Consider the following 24,090-nt stretch of genomic DNA (forward strand, 5'->3'; position numbering starts at 1 on the left):
TGAACTTCATTGAGCGGAAACACCGGAGTGGTATAATAAGTACATACTACATTATAGGTTTAAAACAGGCATGTCCAAACTATGGCCCTCCAGCTGTTGTGAAACTACATAGTTGCCGTAGTTTTAGCATTCCCTAATGGCAAAAACTGTGGCAAGGCATGATGGGACTTGTAGTTTCACAACAGCTAGAGGGTCAAAGTTTGGACATGACTGGTTTAAAAGAAACAGCACAGTGACAGCAGGTCCTTTTTAAAGCACCTGTGGGGTCAACTGGGCTATCAGCAAATCACAGCAGCTGTTTCATTATCTGAAGAACTGCCGTTGCTATGACGACTAACTGAGCGCTTCCGTACCATTGGTTGGTATAGTCTTACCGGCTGGTAAGTCCCTGTGCCGCTGCGCAGTAGAAGCCGAGGTTGCGCGGCACCAATGAGGGGACGCCGGGGTCACTGATCGCGCGTCCGAGGCCGCCTGAGCCGGTGTATGAGGGTGTGTCCGCTCCCCGCCATGTGCACAGCAAGCCGCGGGGCAGCTGCTGTGTTCCTACAACGCCGCCATACACGAGGTTGTTTAATAGCAGCAGCAGGCTGTGTGACTGCAGCACACGCAGTAGTTGCTGGATGTAGCCTGAACTCCATTTTATATACTGTAGAGTAGAGCGTTTATAAGATAACATAAGAGATAATACGTCAAGAGCTGTTTCAGGTGAAGCAAAAGTGTCAGGATATAGGAAATGTTAGGAATTAGGAATGAAATCTACTATGTATATATGCTATACCTGTGAATTAATCCGCAAATGCTTTGAAAGCTAGTCTGACTGCTGCCTTGTGATTGCCTCTTGTGCATAATTGCCTACCCTCCTGCATTCTGAAGGAGACTACCTGAAATGGTAGTAATCCTACACTCCCTGAATTTTACCTAACCCACATTCATAGTGGTTACATTTTTGGGAGGAAAAATAAAAGAAATATGAGATGACAGTGTTTTGGAAACACATTTAGACACTAGACCAGTGGTTCCCAAACTTTTTCAGTCCAAGGTACCCTTTGCATCTCCACTACTTTTTCAAGGCACCCTTAAGCCATACCTCCCAACTGTCACGATTCTGTCGGGACAGTCCCGATTTTCGGGTCCTGTCCCGCTGTCCCACCCGCGGCAGGCATTGTCCCGCTGCGGGGGGTGACAGTTGGGAGACCCCCCAATCTAGTAGAATAGACGCCATGCGCACAGCGTCTATTCTCGTATGAAAATGAGGTTGCGGCTAATTAGCATAAGCCGCGCCCTCATTTGCATACGCCCCGCCCCCTTTTCGGACGCTCGCGCGGCTTCGCCGCGCGAGTGTCCCTATTTGTTCAAGACAAAAGTTGGGAGGTATGCTTAAGCCCCGTACACACGGGAGGATATATCGCTCGCGATGAGCGATATATCGCTCAGTGTTCCGTTTGCATCAGCGACCAGAGATGGTCGCTGATGAAAAAGAAACTGCCAAGGGAGCCCGGCAATGGAAATCAGCTGGTCGCAGGTGCATGTTCCTGCGACCAGCGATCACTACGGGGGAGAAAACGGGAGCGCGCACCCGGCGATATATCGCCGGTGCACACTCCCATCGCGGGCAATATGGTCGCTCAGCGACCACATTGCCCGCAATATTAGACATAATTGCCCCCGTCTGTACACAGCCTTAAGCCAAAATAATGCTATCATGCAATGCTAAAACAATGCTATCGGTCTTTAGCTCAGGAAAAAAATTACATTCATTTATTTGTAAAAATAATAAACAGAAATCCAAGAAACCCACCGCCACCTGCTTACCAGCTTGTTCTCTCTTCCCTATAACATTGTATAATACCCCTTTCATACCTGCGACCTGGCAATTAACCAGCATCATTTTGCCAGGTGCATTCTGACCCCCATTCACACCAAGCGGCAAATTACCCGGTAATTTGCTTAACAACATGGGTATTTCTTTTATGTGAAAGGGTCAACCTGGGTCTTAAATCCCGGGTCGCTGACCCTGGAGAAGAGTAGTGTCGGTGACTTGGGATTTAAGACCCAAGTTGACCCTTCCACACCAAAGAAATATCAGTGTTAAGGGGCCTACACATGTGGTGATGCAGAAGCGTTCTGAACGATGATAGATTGCTCAGAACACTTGAGCATGATCGCTCAGCACAAGCGATCTGTCAGGGCCAATGTTCTCACTGGAGAGCATGCTGCATATTAATCAAGAGGTGACAGTGATGCTGTCGCCCCTACACAGCGCAACGTAGGGGCATTTTCTAAGAGAATTAGTGAGACCGCATAGAAAATGCCTGTATATCGTTTCGTGTGTAGGCCCCATTGTTCAGAAAATTACCGTATTGATATTTTTAACCCGGTAATTTGCTGCTCGGTGTGAAAGAGGTATAAGTCACTTACAGCGGGAACCCCCCTCCTATAGATTTCACTATACAGCATCTCACATATAACATATTAATTTTTTCTTACTTTCTCCGCCAGAACTTAAATTAGCTGCCAAGACCCTTGTCCAGTGCACTCATTGGCCACTTCAGCATAATCACACTCTTTGCTGGCTGACCAAGTTACAGGTAACACCCCCTGCCCAGTCCTGAGCACATCTCGCACAACACCCCTTTGCCGGCTGATTCCAATCACATGAATTATGGACCACCACTTGCCACTGCACCATCTCCAGCACATCCCACCCCCTGCACCCGAGCTGCTGGCTGACTCGGCACAGGTCACTGCCACAAGCCAGCCGCTCGGCTCCCTGCGCTCCAATCAATCCATCTACATGTACACCTGCTGCCTCGGCACCCCCCAGCGCAGGTGTACACGCTACCCGACCTGCTGACTCGGCATGGGCAGCTGCTCCGCTCCCTGCACTAAACCCCCCTCCCGGCGCCGACAACGTTTCGGCACAGGCAGTCGCTCAGCTCCCTGATCACCCACTCCCCGAGTCTGTTAGCTCCTTAAACACTGCCCAGCTTGCATGAAAACAAAAGACATGCGACTGTCAGGCTGCGGTGGCACCCCTGTGACAGCACCGCGGCACCCCAGAGAGCCGCGGCGCACAGTTTCTGAACCACTGCACTAGTTGAGATTATATATATATATATATATATATATAATGTTTAGTGTCCGTGCGTAACTGAAACACTGCCATCTGTTAGCAGTGAGTGAAACCACATCTCTTTCACACATACTGAAACACAGAGGCAATCACACATACATAAACAAAGAGGCAATCACAAGGTAGGGATGGCCATCTTTGCCATCGATGTCAAAAGTGCAACTGTCCATCGATAGTGTATAAATGTGATATGGGTGCTTTTACATATTGATGGTCATCCATTTTCTTTGATTGATTGGCCTGTTGGCCAGTTAAAATACAGGGGCAGGGCTTCACATGCATGTTAGTTATGCAAATGTGATAATCTTTTTCCATATATTGGGGGGGTCCATGTATAGAGACCCTCTGATAGAGGGATGCAGTTACCATCCCGGCGGTCGGGATCCCGGCGTTCAGAATCCCGACGCCGGAATCCCGACCGCCGAAATGCCGACACTTTCTCCCTCCGTGGGTGTCCACGACACCCCTGGAGGGAGAATAAATTAGTGTGCCGAGCGTAGCGATGCACCGGGTCCGCTGCGTGGCGAGCGCAGCGAGCCCGCAAGGGGGGCGAACCACGTCCCCCCCTTGTCGGCATTTCGGCTGTCGGGATTCCGGCATCGGGATTCTGAACGCCGGGATCCCGACCGCCGGGATTCAATACTGAATCCCTGATAGATGCTGTGGCTGTCCAATGAAGGTAGAAGAGAAGGGATTGGTCATTGCTGGTGTGGAGGTGTGGAACTGGGGGAGATGTATCATACTGGTGAAATAGAAAAAGTAGAGAGGTAGCTTGATACACGCTATGCCGGTGACATGTAAACATTTGTTACTGCCCCAGGCACAGAAATATATTACATAAACCACAGTACATTATGCTTATTATGATGCCATTCCTTCTCTTTAATGTGTTAACCCCTTCCCGACATTTGACGTACATTTACGTCATGGCCGGGAGGTACTTCCCGACACATGGCATAAATGTACGTCATGAGTTTAAACTGTCACTGCGTCTCGAGACGCAGTGACAGAGGGACGATGTCTGCTGTCCCTGACAGCAGACATGTCCCTGCATGCCCAGGGGGGGCTGCGATGTCGCCCCCCCGTCGGCGATCGCTGTGATTGGCTGTTCAGTGTGAACAGCCATTCACAGCGTTTTCCTGTGTTACCAGCGAATCGGACGCTCGGTAACACAGGTGTCAATCACCGCCGGGCGTCAGGGGGCATGAGGGGGTCATCGGTGACGATGACACCTCACCCCACCCTCACCCCACCTGCCCCCAAGGCTGTGATTGGTCCGTGGGACCCACGGACCAATCACAGCCAAGGCGCGACATTTAAACTGACGGTGACTGCGCTGCAGACGCCATTCCGGTCTGGAATAGCGTGCAGAACGGTCACCGTGCCTGCCTGCCGTGAATACCGACCTGATCCTTGCTAATACTTACCTGATCCTTGCAAATACCTTACCTGATCACCTTATCACTGCTTGTAGCGTGCTGGACGCTTCCTGGATCTGACTTCCTGAGACTTCCTGCTGCTGCTGCAGTGTGATAGAGAGATAGAGAGAGAGATAGAGAGAGATAGAGAGAGATAGAGAGATAGTGACAGAGAGAGCTATATTTTGTGTCTGCTACCCCCCCTTTTTGGGGGTGCAGGGGTTTTCTATATATATATAACTGTCAGTGCTGCTGCTGCAGTGTCATACAGTGATAGATAGTGATAGATAGTGATAGATAGTGAGAGGTAGAGAGATAGAGAGATTTGTGTCTGCTACCCCCCCTTTTTGGGGGTGCAGGGGTTTTATTTTATATATATAACTGTCAGTGCTGCTGCTGCAGTGTCATAGAGTGATAGATAGTGATAGATAGTGAGAGATAGAGAGATAGAGAGAGATAGTGACAGAGAGTGATAGAGAGTGTATATTTTGTGTCTGCTACCCCCCCTTTTTGGGGGTGCAGTTTTTTTTTATACATATAACTGTCAGTGCTGCTGCTGCAGTGTCCTAGAGTGATAGATAGTGAGAGATAGTGAGAGATAGAGAGATAGAGAGAGATAGTGACAGAGAGTGATAGAGAGTGTATATTTTGTGTCTGCTACCCCCCCTTTTGTGCTGATCAGTATATCTGTGCTGATCAGCAACTTTTTGGGGGCGCAGAGGTTTTTTTTTTTATATATATACCTGTCAGTTGCTGCCAGTTGCACTGTCAGTTGCACCAAAGGTTGTGCACCTGCTGTCCCTCACTGGTAATCAGTGTCGCATCACTGATCACCTTTTTTTTTTTTTGTGAGTGCTGTGGGGTCTTTTTTTAATTTTTTTTTTACACACACTGATTTTGTGGGTGTCCTGTGGCCACTGTGCGCCGATCAGTGACGTACATCACTGATCAGCTTTTTCGGCACAGGGTTGATCAATTTTTTTTTTTTTTTTTGATCAGATTCCTGTTGCCTTTGAGCGCTGTTCAGTGACAGACGTTACTGACCAACATCTGTGCTCAATTTTTGGCGCAGGACCTTTTTTTTTTTTTTTTAACCCCTTCAATTTTTTATTTTTAACCCCTTCATTTTTTTTTTTTTTATTGGTATAAAGTATTTTTTTTTTTCTGCACCACATACACACTACATACCCCCCGGATTGAAATAAAGTTTGTACCCCCCCCTACACTATACACGTGTTGAAACATTTCACTACCAGTAACACAAAAATAAAAATGGCATCCCAAATGTCCTCCCAAATGTCCTCCCAAATGTCCTCCCAAATGTCCTCCCAGTCATCCAGGAGAATGTATTCAGTGGAGGAGGCATATGCCATGCTTGCCTCTGACTCTGACACAGGCAGTGATGCAAGCGGGGAATTTGAAGGATTCGTCTTAAGCTCCTCTTCCTCCTCTGGTGATGAGGGACCCCCTCAAAGACGCCCCCGTAGATCAGCTGAGATTCCCCCCCCAATAATTGATCTAGTATGGACCCCACCACCAGACAATTTTGAGCCCCAGGTTCCTGAGTTTTTGGCCATGCCAGGAATCCAATTTGATTCCACAGGTCTCAGAGAAATTGACTTTTTCAAATTATTTTTCTCTGATGATTTTATAAATTTAATGGTGGACCAAACTAATTTATATGCCCAGCAGTTTATTGCTCAAAACCCCACGTCATCATTTGCTAGGTGGACCCCTGTAGATGCAGTAGAGATGATGACGTTTTGGGGTCTGGTGTTTCATATGGGCATAGTAAAAAAGCCAGAAATTAGGCAATATTGGAGTACAGATGTTCTGTACAGTACTCCATTTTACCGTATGGCCATGCCCCGGACTCGATTTGAGACAATTCTTAAATTTATACATTACACCGATAATGCACAGTGCCCACCCAGAGATGATCCCACCTTTGACCGGCTATTCAAAGTCAGGCCGGTCATTGATCATTTCAGTGCCAAATTTGAAGAGGTGTACATCCCTGAAAAATTTATTTGTATCGACGAGTCCCTTATACATTTTAAAGGAAGGGTTAAATTCCGCCAGTACCTTCCCAGTAAGAGGGCAAGGTATGGCATAAAAATGTATAAACTGTGTGAAAGCACCTCAGGGTACACCCACAGGTTTAGGGTTTATGAAGGGAAGGATTCAAGAATTCAACCGCCAGAATGCCCCCCCTCCCTCGTAGGTGTTAGTGGGAAAATTGTCTGGGATTTAGTGCACCCCTTCCTGGATAAAGGTTATCACCTCTATGTGGATAACTTTTACACTAGCATCCCCCTGTTTAAGGCCCTTGGTTCAAGAGGTACAGCAGCTTGCGGTACTGTGCGCAAGAACCAAAGAGGCCTCCCAAAAACGCACATTGCCCAAGTAATGAGAAGGGGTGAAAGCAGGGGAATATGCAACGAAAATATGTTGTTGGTCAAATATAAGGACAAGAGGGATGTCCTTATACTGACAACAATTCACGGAGACAGTACCACCTCCGTCCCTGTACGAGGTACCAGTACCCACACCTCCAAACCTAATTGTATCCTGGATTACAATAGGTACATGGGCGGAGTGGATCTTTCAGATCAGGTACTGAAGCCGTACAGTGCCCTGCGGAAAACAAAAATCTGGTACAAGAAGGTGGCCGTGTATATCATCCAGATGGCACTGTATAACGCTTACGTGCTATTCCGTTCTACCGGCCAGAGGGGGACATTTATGCACTTTCAAGAGGAAGTCATAAAGGGCCTAATATTTGGGAACCAGCAGGCAGAGGGCCCCAGTACTTCTAGTACTGGCCCCCGTATTGTACCAGGGCAGCATTTTCCTGATGAAATCCCCTCCACTGGAAAAAAGGGCAGGACACAAAAAAGGTGCAAAGTTTGCTATAAAAAGGGAATAAGAAAGCAAACTATTTTCCAGTGTGACACTTGCCCCGACAAACCCGGCCTATGTATAAAGGAGTGTTTTAAAATATACCACACATCTATGGAATATTAGGTTCATAATTTCACCGTGCTTCGGGGGTCTTGCTAATGCCACATAGCACCCACCATTCATTCCACCAGAATCTGAGCCGCAAAATCCAAAAATCACTCCTTCCCTTCTGAGTCCTGCCATGCACCCAACTGGTATTTTTTGGTCACATGTGAGGCATTGCCGTACTCGGGAGAAATTGGGGCACAGATTTTGGGGTGCTTTGTCTCCTTCATTCCTTGTGAAAATGAAAAATTTTGAGCCAGAACTGCATTTTTGTGTAAAAAAATGTAATTTTTCATGTTCACTGCCCAGTTTTATCAAAATTGGTGAAACCCCTGGGGGTTTGAAATGTACACTATACCCCTAGATGAATTCCCTGAGGGGTGTAGTTTGCAAAATGGGGTCACTTGTGGGGGGGTTCCACTGTATTGGTGCTTTGGGGGTCTTGCTAATGCGACATAGCACCCACCATCATTCCACCAGAATTTGTGCTGCAAAATCCAAATATCACTCCTTCCCTTCTGAGTCCTGCCACTTTTTGGTCACACATGAGGCATTGCCGTACTCGGGAGAAATTGGGGCACAGATTTTGGGGTGCTTTGTCTCCTTCATTCCTTCTGAAAATGAAAAATTTTGAGCCAGAACTGCATTTTTGTGTAAAAAAATGTAATTTTTCATTTTCACTGCCCACTTGTATCAAAATTGGTGAAACCCCTGGGGGTTTGAAATGTACACTATACCCCTAGATGAATTCCCTGAGGGGTGTAGTTTGCAAAATGGGGTGACTTGTGGGGGGGTTCCACTGTATTGGTGCAACATAGCACCCACCATTCATTCCACCAGAATCTGTGCTGCAAAATCCAAAAATCACTCCTTCCCTTCTGAGTCCTGCCATGCACCCAACTGGTATTTTTTGGTCACATGTGAGGCATTGCCGTACTCGGGAGAAATTGGGGCACAGATTTTGGGGTGCTTTTTCTCCTTCATACCTTCTGAAAATGAAAAATTTTGAGCCAGAACTGCATTTTTGTGTAAAAAATGTAATTTTTCATGTTCACTGCCCACTTGTATCAAAATTGGTGAAACCCCTGGGGGTTTGAAATGTACACTATACCCCTAGATGAATTCCCTGAGGGGTGTAGTTTTCAAAATGGGGTGACTTGTGGGGGGGTTCCACTGTATTGGTGCTTGGGGGGTCTTGCTAATGCGACATAGCACCCACCAAAATTCCACCAGAATCTGAGCTGCAAAATCCAAAAATCACTCCTTCCCTTTTGAGTCCTGCCATGCACCCAACTGGTATTTTTTGGTCACATGTGAGGCATTGCCGTACTCGGGAGAAATTGGGGCACAGATTTTGGGGTGCTTTTTCTCCTTCATACCTTCTGAAAATGAAAAATTTTGAGCCAGAACTGCATTTTTGTGTAAAAAATGTAATTTTTCATGTTCACTGCCCACTTGTATCAAAATTGGTGAAACCCCTGGGGGTTTGAAATGTACACTATACCCCTAGATGAATTCCCTGAGGGGTGTAGTTTGCAAAATGGGGTGACTTGTGGGGGGGTTCCACTGTATTGGTGCTTGGGGGGTCTTGCTAATGCCACATAGCACCCACCAACATTCCACCAGAATCTGAGCTGCAAAATCCAAAAATCACTCCTTCCCTTCTGAGTCCTGCCATGCACCCAAATGGTATTTTTTGGTCACATGTGAGGCATTGCCGTACTCGGGAGAAATTGGGGCACAGATTTTGGGGTGCTTTGTCTCCTTCATACCTTCTGAAAATGAAAAATTTTGAGCCAGAACTGCATTTTTGTGTAAAAAAATGTAATTTTTCATTTTCACTGCCCACTTGTATCAAAATTGGTGAAACCCCTGGGGGTTTGAAATGTACACTATACCCCTAGATGAATTCCCTGAGGGGTGTACTTTGCAAAATGGGGTGACTTGTGGGGGGGTTCCACTGTATTGGTGCAACATAGCACCCACCATTCATTCCACCAAAATCTGTGCTGCAAAATCCAAAAATCACTCCTTCCGTTCTGAGTCCTGCCATGCACCCAACTGGTATTTTTTGGTCACATGTGAGGCATTTCCGTACTCGGGAGAAATTGGGGCACAGATTTTGGGGTGCTTTTTCTCCTTCATACCTTCTGAAAATGAAAAATTTTGAGCCAGAACTGCATTTTTGTGTAAAAAAATGTAATTTTTCATTTTCACTGCCCACTTGTATCAAAATTGGTGAAACCCCTGGGGGTTTGAAATGTACACTATACCCCTAGATGAATTCCCTGAGGGGTGTAGTTTTCAAAATGGGGTGACTTGTGGGGGGGTTCCACTGTATTGGTGCTTGGGGGGTCTTGCTAATGCGACATAGCACCCACCAAAATTCCACCAGAATCTGAGCTGCAAAATCCAAAAATCACTCCTTCCGTTCTGAGTCCTGCCATGCACCCAACTGGTATTTTTTGGTCACATGTGAGGCATTGCCGTACTCGGGAGAAATTGGGGCACAGATTTTGGGGTGCTTTTTCTCCTTCATACCTTCTGAAAATGAAAAATTTCGAGCCAGAACTGCATTTTTGTGTAAAAAATGTAATTTTTCATTTTCACTGCCCACTTGTATCAAAATTGGTGAAACCCCTGGGGGTTTGAAATGTACACTATACCCCTAGATGAATTCCCTGAGGGGTGTAGTTTTCAAAATGGGGTGACTTGTGGGGGGGTTCCACTGTATTGGTGCTTGGGGGGTCTTGCTAATGCGACATAGCACCCACCAAAATTCCACCAGAATCTGAGCCGCAAAATCCAAAAATCACTCCTTCCGTTCTGAGTCCTGCCATGCACCCAACTGGTATTTTTTGGTCACATGTGAGGCATTGCCGTACTCGGGAGAAATTGGGGCACATATTTTGGGGTGCTTTTTCTCCTTCATACCTTCTGAAAATGAAAAATTTTGAGCCAGAACTGCATTTTTGTGTAAAAAAATGTAATTTTTCATTTTCACTGCCCACTTGTATCAAAATTGGTGAAACCCCTGGGGGTTTGAAATGTACACTATACCCCTAGATGAATTCCCTGAGGGGTGTACTTTGCAAAATGGGGTGACTTGTGGGGGGGTTCCACTGTATTGGTGCAACATAGCACCCACCATTCATTCCACCAGAATCTGTGCTGCAAAATCCAAAAATCACTCCTTCCCTTCTGAGTCCTGCCATGCACCCAACTGGTATTTTTTGGTCACATGTGAGGCATTGCCGTACTCGGGAGAAATTGGGGCACAGATTTTGGGGTGCTTTTTCTCCTTCATACCTTCTGAAAATGAAAAATTTTGAGCCAGAACTGCATTTTTGTGTAAAAAAATGTAATTTTTCATTTTCACTGCCCACTTGTATCAAAATTGGTGAAACCCCTGGGGGTTTGAAATGTACACTATACCCCTAGATGAATTCCCTGAGGGGTGTAGTTTTCAAAATGGGGTGACTTGTGGGGGGGTTCCACTGTATTGGTGCTTTGGGGGTCTTGCTAATGCGACATAGCACCCACCAAAATTCCACCAGAATCTGAGCTGCAAAATCCAAAAATCACTCCTTCCCTTCTGAGTCCTGCCATGCACCCAACTGGTATTTTTTGGTCACATGTGAGGCATTGCCGTACTCGGGAGAAATTGGGGCACATATTTTGGGGTGCTTTGTCTCCTTCATACCTTCTGAAAATGACAAATTTGGAGCCAGAACTGTATTTTTGTGTAAAAAAAATAATTTTTCATTTTCACTGCCCAGTTGTACCACAATTGGTGAAACCCCTGGGGGTTTGAAATGTACACTATACCCCTAGATGAATTCCCTGAGGGGTGTAGTTTGCAAAATGGGGTCACTTGTGGGGGGGTTCCTAACTTTTAGCATCTTATGGTGCCTAGAAACCTACATGGTGCCTAAAAAATAATCTCATAAAAAGGAGGCTCCAAAATCAAGTAGGTGCTCCTTCTATTATGAAGCCTGTGGTTTGGTCACCGTGCACACTAGGGCCACATATAGGATATTTATGAAAACAAAAGAATTGGGGGAATCAATTTTCAGTCACATTTCTCTAGTAAAATGTACTGTGTTCCTTAGAAAAATGTATTAAAATTGCAAATCTGCAAAAAAAAAGAAATTTTGAAATTTCACCTACACTTTGTTTTAATTCCTGTGAAACACCTAAAGGGTTAACAAACTTCCAAAATGCTGTTTTGAATACTGTGAGGGGTGCAGTTTTTGAAATGGCATCATTTATGGGGGTGTCTCACATACAAGTCCCTCAAAGTCACATCAGAACTGAACTGGTCCCTAAAAAAATCAGTGTTTGAAATTTTCTTGAAAATTTGAGAATTTGCTATTCATATTTGAAGCCTCCTAGTGTCCCAAAAAATTAAAAGGAAGTTGAAATAATGATGTCAACATAAAGTAGACATATGGTCTATGTTAGTTATTCACTATTTTGAGTGGTAAGATTATTTGTCTCACAAGCAGAAAATTTAACATTTTGCAAATCGCTAAATTTTCCATTTTTTCACGATATTTTGGTATTTTTCACAAAAAAACACAGACTGTATCGACCCAAATTTACCACTAATTTGAAGTACAATGTGTCACGAAAAAACAATCTCAAAATCACTGGGATAAGTAAAAGCAAAAAAAAGTTATCCCCACTTAAGTGAGACATGTCAGATTTGAAAAAAAGGGCTCTGTCAGGAACGCAAAAACTGGCTCTGTCAGGAAGGGGTTAAGTAATTTATCTTTGTTAACAGCTGTATAAAATCAAGCATACAACTATACAATCTCCAAAGTAAAAAGTTAGCCATAGGAAAGTTGATACCAAAGAGCTTAGTGGCTCTCAACATAAAATGTCACATTTCTTGAAAGTCAGTCCTGCCCAGCTAGATCTACTCCTGTCAACTGTAATTGCCGTTATTGTGAAGTAGAAATCTCCAAATGCAACAACAGCCAACCTGCAAAATGTCACAGGACAGGATCGCCAAGTGCTGAAATGCATAGGGTGTGTCACCCTGTGCAGTGCCAATTATTGGCTGAGTGGTCATTTAAAAAGTCAAAATAAATGATTGGACACTCAACGGGTGCTGATGATAGCCTCCATTATAACAAAAAAACTTTAAAAAAGTAAGAATATAAACAGCAATGCAGACTTTACCAATCAATGGTGTTTCAAAACATACAAAAACTAAAAATCAGGATGATAACTACAGGTGCCCATAACAAGTTTAACACATAATCATTAAATCAGTAATGGAACAGTCCCATAAAACAGCTTATTGTTCAGCCACCCAAAATGAGATCGTATTCAGGAAATACACTTTCAGATAGCAGTGTCTTCCAGTTAGGACATAGGGTATATTCAATTGATGTTTAATCCATTCTGAAATTCGTTTGACGGAATGGATCCGATGTAGTGTATTCAATGCAGCGGCCAAATCCAGATGTCGGATTTGGCCGCTGATTGATGCTCATCCGGCTGGTGCGGGGACCGGGTGAGCGCACCGGCGCTAGCTGGGACGTGGTCGGATGAGCTGCTCACACCCAGCCCAGCGGCGGGAGGAGGCAGGAGGGTGCGGGAGGCAGCTGACGGGAGGACGGTGCCATGTAAGCTGGTGCTGCTCACCCGGCACTGTCCTCCCTGACTCAATCCAACATTTTTTCATGTCGGATTGAGATTGCCGGAAACATCCGGCAAAAGCAGGTGGATTTGCGGCTATTCTGCCAATCCACCTGGTTTTCGGCAGGTCAGAACATTCCGACCTTTAAAAAAAACAGCTAGCATTGAATAGCTCGAAACCCCTTCTGACCTATTCTAGTCGAAAACAAGTTTCAACATCATTTGAATATATGCCATAGAGTTAATATTAATCTGGACACAAAAATAGATGGATCACCCTTGGGCGCAGCTGCTTGTGGGCTTCAAACACTTAGGCCCTTATTCTGTTTCGAGCGGTACGGCCCGCGTGCGGCCGTACCGCCGATGTTTTCCGTCTGCACATGCGCAGAGGTCAATCTGCGCATGTGCAGGCGAATTCGCCGCACATAACGTTACTACGCCGCAAAGGGGGCGTATAGGGGAGTGAGGGGCTTCATGCCCTCATTTCCCTATGTATACGCCCCGCGTTTCATGGGCGTTCCCATGCAAACGCGGGGCGTAAGCATGGTAATGAGGGCATGACGCAACTCATGGGGGCGGAAAGCTGACGTCGCCGGATGTCAGCTTTCAGCCCCCATACAAGCTACCACACGGACGATTGTCCGTGTGGTCTCAGCTTGCGGGAGCTGCCGGGGCGTGCGGACCTGCCTTCGATGGTCGACGACCATCGAATGCAGGGGGCAGCTCCCACCATGGTGGAGGCGTACGCCTCCACCATTTTTATGCGGATCGCCAGCCGTCCGTGTACGGACGGCCGTGGCGATCCGTAGGGTGGGCGGGGATTGGTTTGTGCGGCCGGAGCCCCGTGTGCGGCTCTGGCCGCACCAACCAGAATAAGGGCCTTAATGAGGAGACATCACTCCTCCAACACTACATACACCACACAAATTCCCTCTAGCGCTTATAACAACAAATATAGTACTTCCCTTCTGTTCTTAAATTCTTTAGAGTTAATATTAATCCGGACACATTGGTTGCAGATTACAATTAGTAACTATACAGATGAACTGGATAATACTGCTGGTGGGAAGGGGTACAATTGCTTCCTGAATGGGTTGCGGTTGCGATGCCCGCAATCAGGATGTTGGCAGTTGAAATACTGCTACCGGAATCAAAATGTTATTCCTTTTTTCAGTTCATTTTAAACCCCCATTATTCTGCTAGACCTTGACTACTGCTTCACTTAGCATTGCTGCTGTTATATTGTCCAATACTTGGCTAAAGAGCTCCTAGACAGAAAAATGTATATAAAAGTTATAGAGAATATGTAGTGCAGCTGTCATTTCAGTAAACATTTTCTAAAAGTGATGTTTGTTATGTATGATTTTTGGTACTTCCTCATCTTTTCGGCCACAGCTTACGCTACGGAATTTACGTAGCGTAAACTGCACCACCCTGGATCCACGCCACCCTTCTGTGTCCACGCCACCATCTATTACCTTTTGTATAGTGGCGAGCGAAGAGGAGTGGAGAGAGAAACCAAGCCCGAAGCGTGACGAGCAAAGCGAGCCGGCGAGGAGACAATAATGCTAATCTTTAAGCGGCTAACGTCACTGGTGTAAAGCCCTGTACACACGCTTAGATTTTTCCCTGTTTTCAATTGGATTTTGCTTATAGAAGCAAAATCAAATCCACATCGAATGGTTTTTAAGACACTTTCGATCTGCATTCGATGCGTGCTCCCGTTTTCTCAAAATCGAATAGAAAAATCTACTGTGCAGCCAAGGAAATGTCGAATTCGATCCAGTAAATCAAATGAGTACATTGTGCCTACATTATAAAATCGAAATCCTATCGAATGCAAAAGTACAGATCTAATGCCAAATTGAATGGGATGATCTAATGCCAGATCTAATAGAAAATCGAATCTAACATCAAATCTAAAGCAAATCTAAGCATGTGTACAGGGCTTTAGCTGTGGCCGCAAAGATGAGGAAATACTGGATTGTTTTATGTTACGTCCAATATATTTTCCAATAAATGGTATTGTTTGTCACATCTGTATGTTCTGTATGTTTTATTAGCATTCATAACGAAATTACCATATGTTCCTCTATGTTTTTTCCAGGTAATTTTGTCTAGCAGCTATGTCAGTATGTGATGATCTTTTACTATGCAACTTTCCCAAGTGCCGGGTAAAGTTGTCTGGCCGTGCTTGGGTCACTGCTTGCTCACACATTTTTTGTGACCAGCATGGAAGTGGAGACTTCAGCCGATCTCCTGCTGTTTGCCCAGCCTGTCATAGCACACTCTCCAGTAAGCTGGATGTTGTTCGTACTGAGCTGAGTCCTTCAGAAGAACATAAAGCTATGATGCTGGCTGGTTTACGTCCTGAGATTATTCTAGATATCTGCTCTCGTGCACTGACATTCTGGACCTATCAGGTAAGGAGCAAATGTGTAGAGCAGATGGTCCAACTCATATAAGCAATTAAATTAGGTCAGGATAAAATAAAAGAAAAAATACAAACCAATTTTGTCAGAGTCATTTTCACAAAGACAACCTTGAAATATCATAACGTACTTGCTCTCATGGCTCTTATCTGTTCAACAAACCATCATCCATTACATGCCTATCAGATCTCCCCAAATATAATCAGATGTCCGTTACTAGCTGTCACACTTACCCAACATGTCTGTCACACTTTCTACACTTCTACTTTTAACAGCTAGTTCTACCTGCTTCTGCTAACCCTTCATAGGAAAAATTGAGGAAAACACTATATTCCCTCCTTTGTATGTGTGATCACTTCAGGCATACCCCACCCTCAGGGCTCGACAAACCCTGGGCGCCAGGTCGCCACGGCGACCAGATTTTGCTTCATGGCGACCAGATTTGCCAGGAATCAGATCTCCCCAGGCAGAGTGGCTTGTGTTAATGGCAGCAGTCGGCAGAGCGGTGGACAACTCTTCCGGCTGCCGCTGTATCAGAGCACGGATGGGCGGAGCGGCTATTTCAATCTCAAGGCTTCAATCGGAGCTCACTGCCGAACCGCGAGCCAATCGAAGAGCTTGCGCTTTGGCAGCCAATCAGGTGCCGGCAGCGAGCTCCCATTGAAGCTTTGAGATTTGAAATAGCCGCACCACGGACCTGATATGATTCGGCAGCCAGCGGGGGTGAGTTGTCATCTTGTGCTCTGTGTGGGGTCAGGCAGTGATATTGGACAACAAGGCCTTGCTCACATTCTCCATTCCAGTTCATCCCAAAGGTGCCAAACCCCAAGATTACATTAGCCGGCCCTTATATCTCAACTGTCAAATTGTCAGTATATATATGTCCTCATGATAATGTTTATGTTGACATTCTTCATGTAGACACTGATGCTATAACACAAAGGCCGAGATTGACTAAGCCTTGAAAAGTGATAAATTGGAGAGTGATAAACCACCAACCAATCAGCACCTACCTGTCATTTTTCAAACGCAGCATGTAACATGGCAATAAGGTGTTGATTGGCTGGCACTTTATCACTCTCTATTTTATTACTTTTCAAGCTTAGTACATCTGGCCCTAAATCCTTTGTACAATGTTTTTGATATCTGAAAAGCGACTTTGAGTCTTGCCGTAGAAAAGCATCATATAAATGAAAATTATTTAATTTAATTATTATTAGGAATTAATGATTAGTTATTAATTAAACATGAATTAATAACTAGACCAATAAATGAACATATATTACTGTACCTGACCTGGGATGCCTACTTGGAATGAAGAGTAGTGTTCATTCTAGCACTCGCCATCTTTGAAAACCCATGCAGTTCCTCTTCCCTGCCTGGGGTGTCGCTGTCTAGCACAGTGTGGTCTGTATGTCAGCAGTGATTTGCAAACCAGACCTGTGCTAGAAACACCACAGCAAACAGCGACACTCCAGGCAGGTAACAGGAACTGCATGGGTTTTCAAAGATGGCGGGAGCTCGAATGAACAATAAAGAGGACACGATCGTTGCCATAGGGGCTTGTGAGAACAATTTCCTCCTGCAGGTACAATGTGGATTTTCTACTGGACAAGGGGACCGATCCTTCGGGTCAAGATAGGTGAGTATAATATGTATGGACTACGTATGTAATAAAGTTTTACTTTTCAGGTGTGTGTGTGTATCTTTATTGAGCTATTGGCTATTGGACTCATAGTTCCACAGCATAATTAAATAGTTATTCATCTATTTTTTTACACAGCAATCAGCCCGGTGCCCACCGCCCGTGGGCATCGATGACAGCCCTGGTTTTTAGTCCGGGCAGGGTTTATTCTAAAAGGGGAGGACCCCTTTTTCAGCCCCTACTCCCCCAGGGTCCCTGCCTGGCCATCCACAGGGATTAATGCATTGGCCAGGGGAAGTAATATAAATATTTTTCCCCGGCTGTGGCATTACCCTGCTGGCTGTTTGGGCCTGGTGCTAGATCTCTAAATACGGAGGGAGTCCGAGTCATTTTGTCCCCATGTATTTTGGGAACCAGGACTGGCCCTTGAGCCTGGTGCTGGTTTTAGAAATTCCAAGGACCCCCTATTCGATTTGACCTGTGAATTTCTACAACCAGGACTGGCTCTTTGAGGCTGGTGCTGGTTGCTGCCCGTGGGGGGGAACCCATGCCGTTTTTTAAAATGATTTCATTATTATTATTATTTTTTTTACACATGGCAGCCTACACGGATCTTATATAAAAGAGATGTCAATATAGCAGTAATAAATATATTAATTCCATCCTGGGAGTTTTTTTTATGTAATCTATTGTGTCTGAACATACCGTGTTTCGCCGATAATAAGACCTACCCTTTCTTCTGTATAACGGTCCAAAATAAGCCCTACCCCGAAAATAAGACCTAGCTAAATCCCCATTTATAAGTGCTTGCATAAAATATGCTGAATACATCGTTCTGATATTCAGGCAGTTAGGTAAAGTAAGATTAATTGCCACCAGAAGCATGGGTGAATAAATGTTTTTTTAAGACAGTTTTCAGTCTAAAGTACTTTAATGTGAAAAAGGTGACTAGGCACATGATAAAAATTGATAAAACAATGGCCACTTGATATCTACATTTATAACTTACATTCTGGCAGTTTAAATGGACATATTTTTACATGTTAGTGTAGGAAAATAGTAACATTGGTTGCATTAATATTCTTTTTATTTGTCTGTATTGAAGTACAATATGTATCCATACTCATATTATTGGTACAGCGTGAATGAACTTTTGCTGAATATCTAACCAGGTATACCAGGAACGTTTGTACCAGGAGTACACCTACAGCAAAGCAGAAGGCCACCTGAGGCAAGTGGAAAAACTGTATGCACATCAAGTACAAAACAAGGACTCAGAGTTAGTCGCCATGAAAGAGGAGGTGAACTCTTTGAAGAAAGTCCTAGAGGAATACAAGAGAAAATACAGTGAACTCTCAGAGAAACTGATGGAACGCAACCGTCAGTATCAAAAGCTGCAGGGAATGTATGATGGATTGAGACTCCGCAATATTGCTATGGCCAACCGAGAGACTTCTACATATGGAGAGCGAGTTCCGCAAGAACAGTTTGGGGCCTTTGGAATTTCTATGGGTAAGCACAAACAAAAAGGATCATTAAACGGATAGAACATTTGGTTTAACATTTCTTCTTCATCTATCCTGGTGACGCAGCTAACCTTGGGATGTAGTGGGGTCCGGTAGGAGCCAGGCACCTATGCTTAATCTTTGAAGACGGCAGGCTCCTCCCCCACTGCATCCCATCATGCTTCAGTTCAACTTTCAGAGTACATTAGGATACAATAACTCAGCACAATGCCTGAACAAATTATATGCACAATCATAACATAACCATTTTAACATGACAATACATGAGAACGGTATTACTTACTGGGCGTAAGGGAGGGATCGCTGCGTCACCAGGATAGAATCAGAGAAAGGGATTTGAACAGTAAGTTCTTACAAAAATCCCTTTGGATTGGCCATAAGATCCATAGCCAAATGTCCTGTTGGGCTGGTTGGTTATAGGGCTGCTTAAAGCCTTAAGGTGCCCATACACGTCCCGATACTGACGATGCGATGTGTGCTTTGAGATGCGCGCTCCCGCGGCATCTCATCGCATAGTACAAAAAGTATGTGCTGCAAATACTTTTTGTACTGTCTTTTTATCACATCGCATGAACAACGCATGCAAAGCACAAAAAGTACGGCAGTATCGGGACATGTATGGGCACCTTTATTCTGCTTTAAAAGAAAAAATGGTACTGGTTTCCTAGAACGGCGCTCACGTTTTCCATCGTATGGGCTCCTAAAAATCTCATCGCATTGCATCCCCCTGGAATATTGCGGCATGTGATGTGTATAATGGGGGTATAAAAAGGTCGGAGGACGCGTACCGCCGCCGCTCGCCACGCTTCGGGATGGTGTGGATACTGGGGATTACATCTCATTGTAAGCACCCATCTCATGGCATGGGTGCTTGTACAATTAAAAATCGCATCCCATTTGCTGGCATGCAATGCTATGCGATATTTAATTGTACAAGCATCGCACACTACTAAATAAGGTACATGATGGCATGCGATGGGCGCCGTGCTAGGAAACAAGTACCGAAAAAATAACATGTTGCTAATAGGGGCCAGTTCTGGCATCCTCCTCAGTGACCCTTAGCCACGTGCTGCAGTGGTAAATTATCCTGCAGCATTTGGTTCCTGTTATACCCCTTTCACACCAGAAAATGCAGGGACCCACCCCAGAATACGGCCCAGGAATCATTCCGGGGCATTCCCAGGTTGGCCCCTTTCACACCAGAAAAGTCCCCTGTGGACAGTACTCACCCCGGGTTGCCGGTCCTCGGTGCAGGTCGGGGATCCACAGAGGTGGCAGGTGCAGATGACAGGTCAGACGGCGGACGCAGATGACGCAGCTCTCCAGCTGCAGTGAAGGCACCAGAGAGCTACGTAATCTTCATCTGCCAGCTGTCATGTCATCTGCGCCAACTGCCTGTGTGGGTCCCTGGCCTGACTGCCTGCACCCTGTACTGGCAACCCAGGTTAGTACCCCTTTCTTACCGGCCACGACCTCGGTTGAACCCGGGAACAACCCTGCTAGCTAGCAGGGTTGAAAGCCCGGCAAAATTTCCTGTGATTCCCCAACCTGGGAATCTAGGCTGGTGTGAAAGGGGTATTACTGAGAAGGAGCCAGCAGTGTTGAAGGAGTCTTTTGTGGCAGCCCTGGATTTCCCAGAACAGTAGGCTCACCTATTTGGGGATGTTAACGGGGACATGCCTTGGGGCCATGTCCCATTTTCCCATTATAGCAATACACTCCAATAATAGCAATAGTTCCCAATGACAGCAATCAGTTGTACCACCACCACATTGCAGTAATAATCTCCCCTACATTATAGTATCACTCCTCCGCCAATTCATATTACAGCATTACCCCCACTCCCTCCACATCACAGTACTTAATCCCAGTACTGTACTGAGGGATGGATGAAGTGTGATTGTGCCATTCTGTTCTATATGTGCCTTGATATATGGTGATCCGGTACTTGTGTATTATAACGGCGCCCATCGCATCACATACCACTAATTAAGGTATGCGATGGACCCGATTTCAGCCTTTTCCCGGGCTGAGTATACAATTTTAAAATCGGGTCACATCGCATGCCATTACAATGGCATGCGATGCGACGCAATTTGCCATTGAGTCCCATGTTAAATGGCACCCCGAGACCCGATTTTTAATTGTATCCTCGTCCTCCGACCTTTTCATACCCCCACTATCCACGTCGTTGATTTTATAAAGCCAATGAGCCTGAAGCGTGGCGAGCGCACGCGCATTACTTCACAGGTATACGCGTCCCTTCACGGGGCTCGCTTCGCTCGCCACGCTTCGGGCTCGGTGGCTCGCTGCGCTCGCCACACTTTAGAAAAATGACTCCACGCCGACGCTGTGCTCGCCACTCTTCGGGTTGGCGTTCATAGCGGAGTGGCGTTAACAATGGGGGGCATTTCACATACTCATGACCCATGAGGGTGGGTATACAATTAAAAATCGGGTCTGGGGGGGCATTTAATTTAAGATTTTTCATCGTACAATGCCCTGCGATGGAAATCGGGGGCGCCGTGATAATACAAATCTATACCTCTTTTGCGACGTGATAATACACAAGTACCGGTGATCCTATTAATTGCGAAGGGTGCGAGGTGCTGTTGCTACATCGTTTAAATGCCAGCATCGGCACCTGATCTTTCACCCTCTGTGGGTTGGTTTCAGGTCGATGTCCTTATATCTATCCAATGCATGTTTAAATTCTTCTACTGTCTGAGCCTGTACAACATCTGATGAGAAGCTATTCCACTTGTCACCAACACTTTGGGCCTGATTCTGGTTCACTCGCAAAAGCAAACTCCTTCTTTAATGGACAAAACCATGTGCACTGCAGGTTGGGCTGATGTTACATGTGTGTAGAGAGTTAGATTTGGGTGGGGTTTGTACTTCAACTGAAATCTATATTGCAATGTAAAAATAAAGCAGTCAGTTTTCACCCTGCACAGAAACAAAATTACACCCAAATCTAACTCTCTACACACATGTAACATCAGCCCATCCTGCAGTGCACATGGTTTTGTCCATTAAAAAAGGAGTTTGCTTTTGCGAGTGAACCAGAATCAGGCCCAAAGTGTAGGGGACAAGTGGAATAGCTTCTCATCAGACATTGTACAGGCCCAGACAGTAGAAGAGTTTAAACAAGCATGGGATAGACATAAGGACATCCTTACAGGTAAATAAGGATCAAATAGGGTTTCAGGGTAATAATATGGTTAAAAAAAGGGGCAGGCTAGATGGGCCAAATGGTTCCATGCTTCAAATTCTGTGTATCCTGATAAGAAAACAAACAAGCATATAAACAAAATATTTCTATTAGAAAAGCAATATTTGAGGATAAAAAAACAATTGACAAAGCCTTCATATGAGAAGCATACTCGGGGCCAGATTCAGACCTGCTCGCTAGTCTGCGTGTTTTCACAGCCTAGTGAGCAGGTTAATGCCGCCCCAACAAACACACCCACCCCACCCCCCCCCAAGACTAATCCCTGTGAAGGGATGTGAACAGATGTCTATGCGTTACCATTAAATGATTTCCTACTCTGCCTGGCTATTGCACTTCTGCATGACCCAGGAGTCACTCGCTGGCTGCATGTATTCACGTGATTTCGGGGCGTGCGCTGACATCATGCGTCCGCCCTGAACAGGCAGGGGTAAGCCTGCATTCGCTGGGGCTCATCCAGTGTTTCTATGGGTACACCCACCTCTATGAGTGCCCCCCTCTATATGTTGCAAGTGTTAAGGCCCCCACACACTAGTCCGACTTGTCTTAAGGACAAGTTGGACCAGTTTGCCCTTGAACTTCCCTGGCAGCTCCCCCGGGAGGCTCACTTACGATTTGGCACTAGATGTGCCATTTTTGCATGTAATCCTGTGGGGGCGGGCAGAGTGGTCCGGCCATCGTGAATGGCAGAGTCCGGGAAGCAGCTGGAAACGCATAGTGGCGGGCGGGAAGCGGCTGCTGAATTTAAAAAAAAAATATTTTGAAAAGACTGGCTGGCCAGTTAATATAGGCTGAGCAGCCTTCCATCTGATTGGCTGAGAGAATTCTCTCAGCCAATCAGCGACTGGCCAGTCTTTTCAAAATACTTTCTTGAAATTCAGCAGCCGCTTCCCGATGCCAGGCAAATGCCGCTGCATGCTCCCAGGCACCGCTCAGACCCCGCCGCTGCTTCACTGCTGGAACACACCTAAGAATTGGACCCAACACTTCGCGATGTGCCACTGATGGGGTCCGATCCAATAGATTTTATATGCAGCCTGTCCGACCTCCTGAACAGGACCGCTCATTGGGTTGGAGGGGATGTCAAACACATCCTATTTGGGCCAAGTTCTCGCCCCAATACATCAGGATTGGGCTAAATCAGCCCAAATCGGATAAGTGTATGGGTACCTTTACTATTATACCTGTTTGACCATTGGGGAGCACTGTACAGATGTAGCCATGTTTATCTAGTGTGCGAAAAGGTGCACCCGCGATTTGATTTTCACGGGTAGAGTTTGCACCTGCAGCCCTTAGACATTGTATTGTCTAATCACGATTGCTAATATCTGACCTTTGTGCAGCAAATTGTACCTGTGATACACATGTATGTAAATACTTTTATCTGAAGTGTGAATGACATGCACATATTTATATTTAGGAAACAAGTTCCCAGCTGCTAGAACACCCCCTCTAAGAGCAAATGATGGCAATCTGTATGCACAAACATTTTTCTGCACATCTCCCTTTGATGATGCTGGAAACACCAACAATGGATCCCCTGCAAATAAAAGAGACCAGCAGAACGTGCCTTTATCAAGAGCTTTCAAAGTTAACAGGATGTAAACTACTAAAAAGTTTTGGAATCAGTACATTTTCAATATCAGCTTAGTCTATATAAGTTTTCACTTGGACAGTACCAACACCTGCTAGTGTGCGCTTTTACCAGCTGAGTCCACAAAGCACCATTATTATTTTACTAGACAGAATGGGCATTACGGACTGGAATATCATCTAAAACACTGATGTAGGCCTAAATCAGGCTATGTTTAGGCTCCCAGAAGTCGTACTGGATTAAAACTGGACAAAAAACTAGAAACATTTTTGAACTATTGTTTAAAGGTTAACTTGTACTATTCCTTCTCTTTTGTAAAACTAAGTCAGTATAGTTTATCTTATATTTCGAAAAGTAAACTTCGGGATAGTTATAGTGGTTTTTTTTTCTTCTTTCTTTAACAGTTTCTCTATAGATTACAATTAAAATAAAAAATATTGTTACTCTCATAT

General features: G+C 45.3%; 1 protein-coding gene across 4 annotated transcripts; it reads left to right on the plus strand.

The window, feature by feature from the left end:
• Positions 1 to 313: 313 nt before the first annotated feature.
• Positions 314 to 23,884, plus strand: CCNB1IP1 (cyclin B1 interacting protein 1). Of its 4 annotated transcripts, XM_083145171.1 has the most exons (5): positions 393 to 565; positions 2,500 to 2,588; positions 15,317 to 15,632; positions 18,459 to 18,798; positions 23,465 to 23,884. In XM_083145171.1, exons 3-5 carry the CDS (start codon positions 15,336 to 15,338, stop codon positions 23,647 to 23,649), a joined length of 822 nt encoding a protein of 273 aa, XP_083001297.1. In that variant the 5' UTR covers positions 393 to 565; positions 2,500 to 2,588; positions 15,317 to 15,335; the 3' UTR covers positions 23,650 to 23,884. The 4 variants fall into 4 exon arrangements, with proteins under 4 accessions (XP_083001304.1, XP_083001297.1, XP_083001294.1 ...); XM_083145178.1 differs by lacking the exons at positions 393 to 565; positions 2,500 to 2,588 and adding an exon at positions 314 to 380; XM_083145168.1 differs by lacking the exon at positions 2,500 to 2,588.
• Positions 23,885 to 24,090: the final 206 nt, after the last annotated feature.

Source organism: Crinia signifera, chromosome 1, assembly GCF_055691185.1.
Source record: "Crinia signifera chromosome 1, ASM5569118v1, whole genome shotgun sequence".
Lineage (NCBI taxonomy): Eukaryota > Metazoa > Chordata > Amphibia > Anura > Myobatrachidae > Crinia > Crinia signifera.

Coding starts and splice junctions, on each gene's coding strand:
- CCNB1IP1 (XM_083145178.1), top strand. CDS start 15,336: ATGTCAGTATGTGATGATCTTTTACTATGCAACTTTCCCAAGTGCCGG. Junction 15,633..18,458: donor TGACATTCTGGACCTATCAG/GTAAGGAGCAAA, acceptor ATATCTAACCAG/GTATACCAGGAACGTTTGTA. Junction 18,799..23,464: donor GGCCTTTGGAATTTCTATGG/GTAAGCACAAAC, acceptor ATTTATATTTAG/GAAACAAGTTCCCAGCTGCT.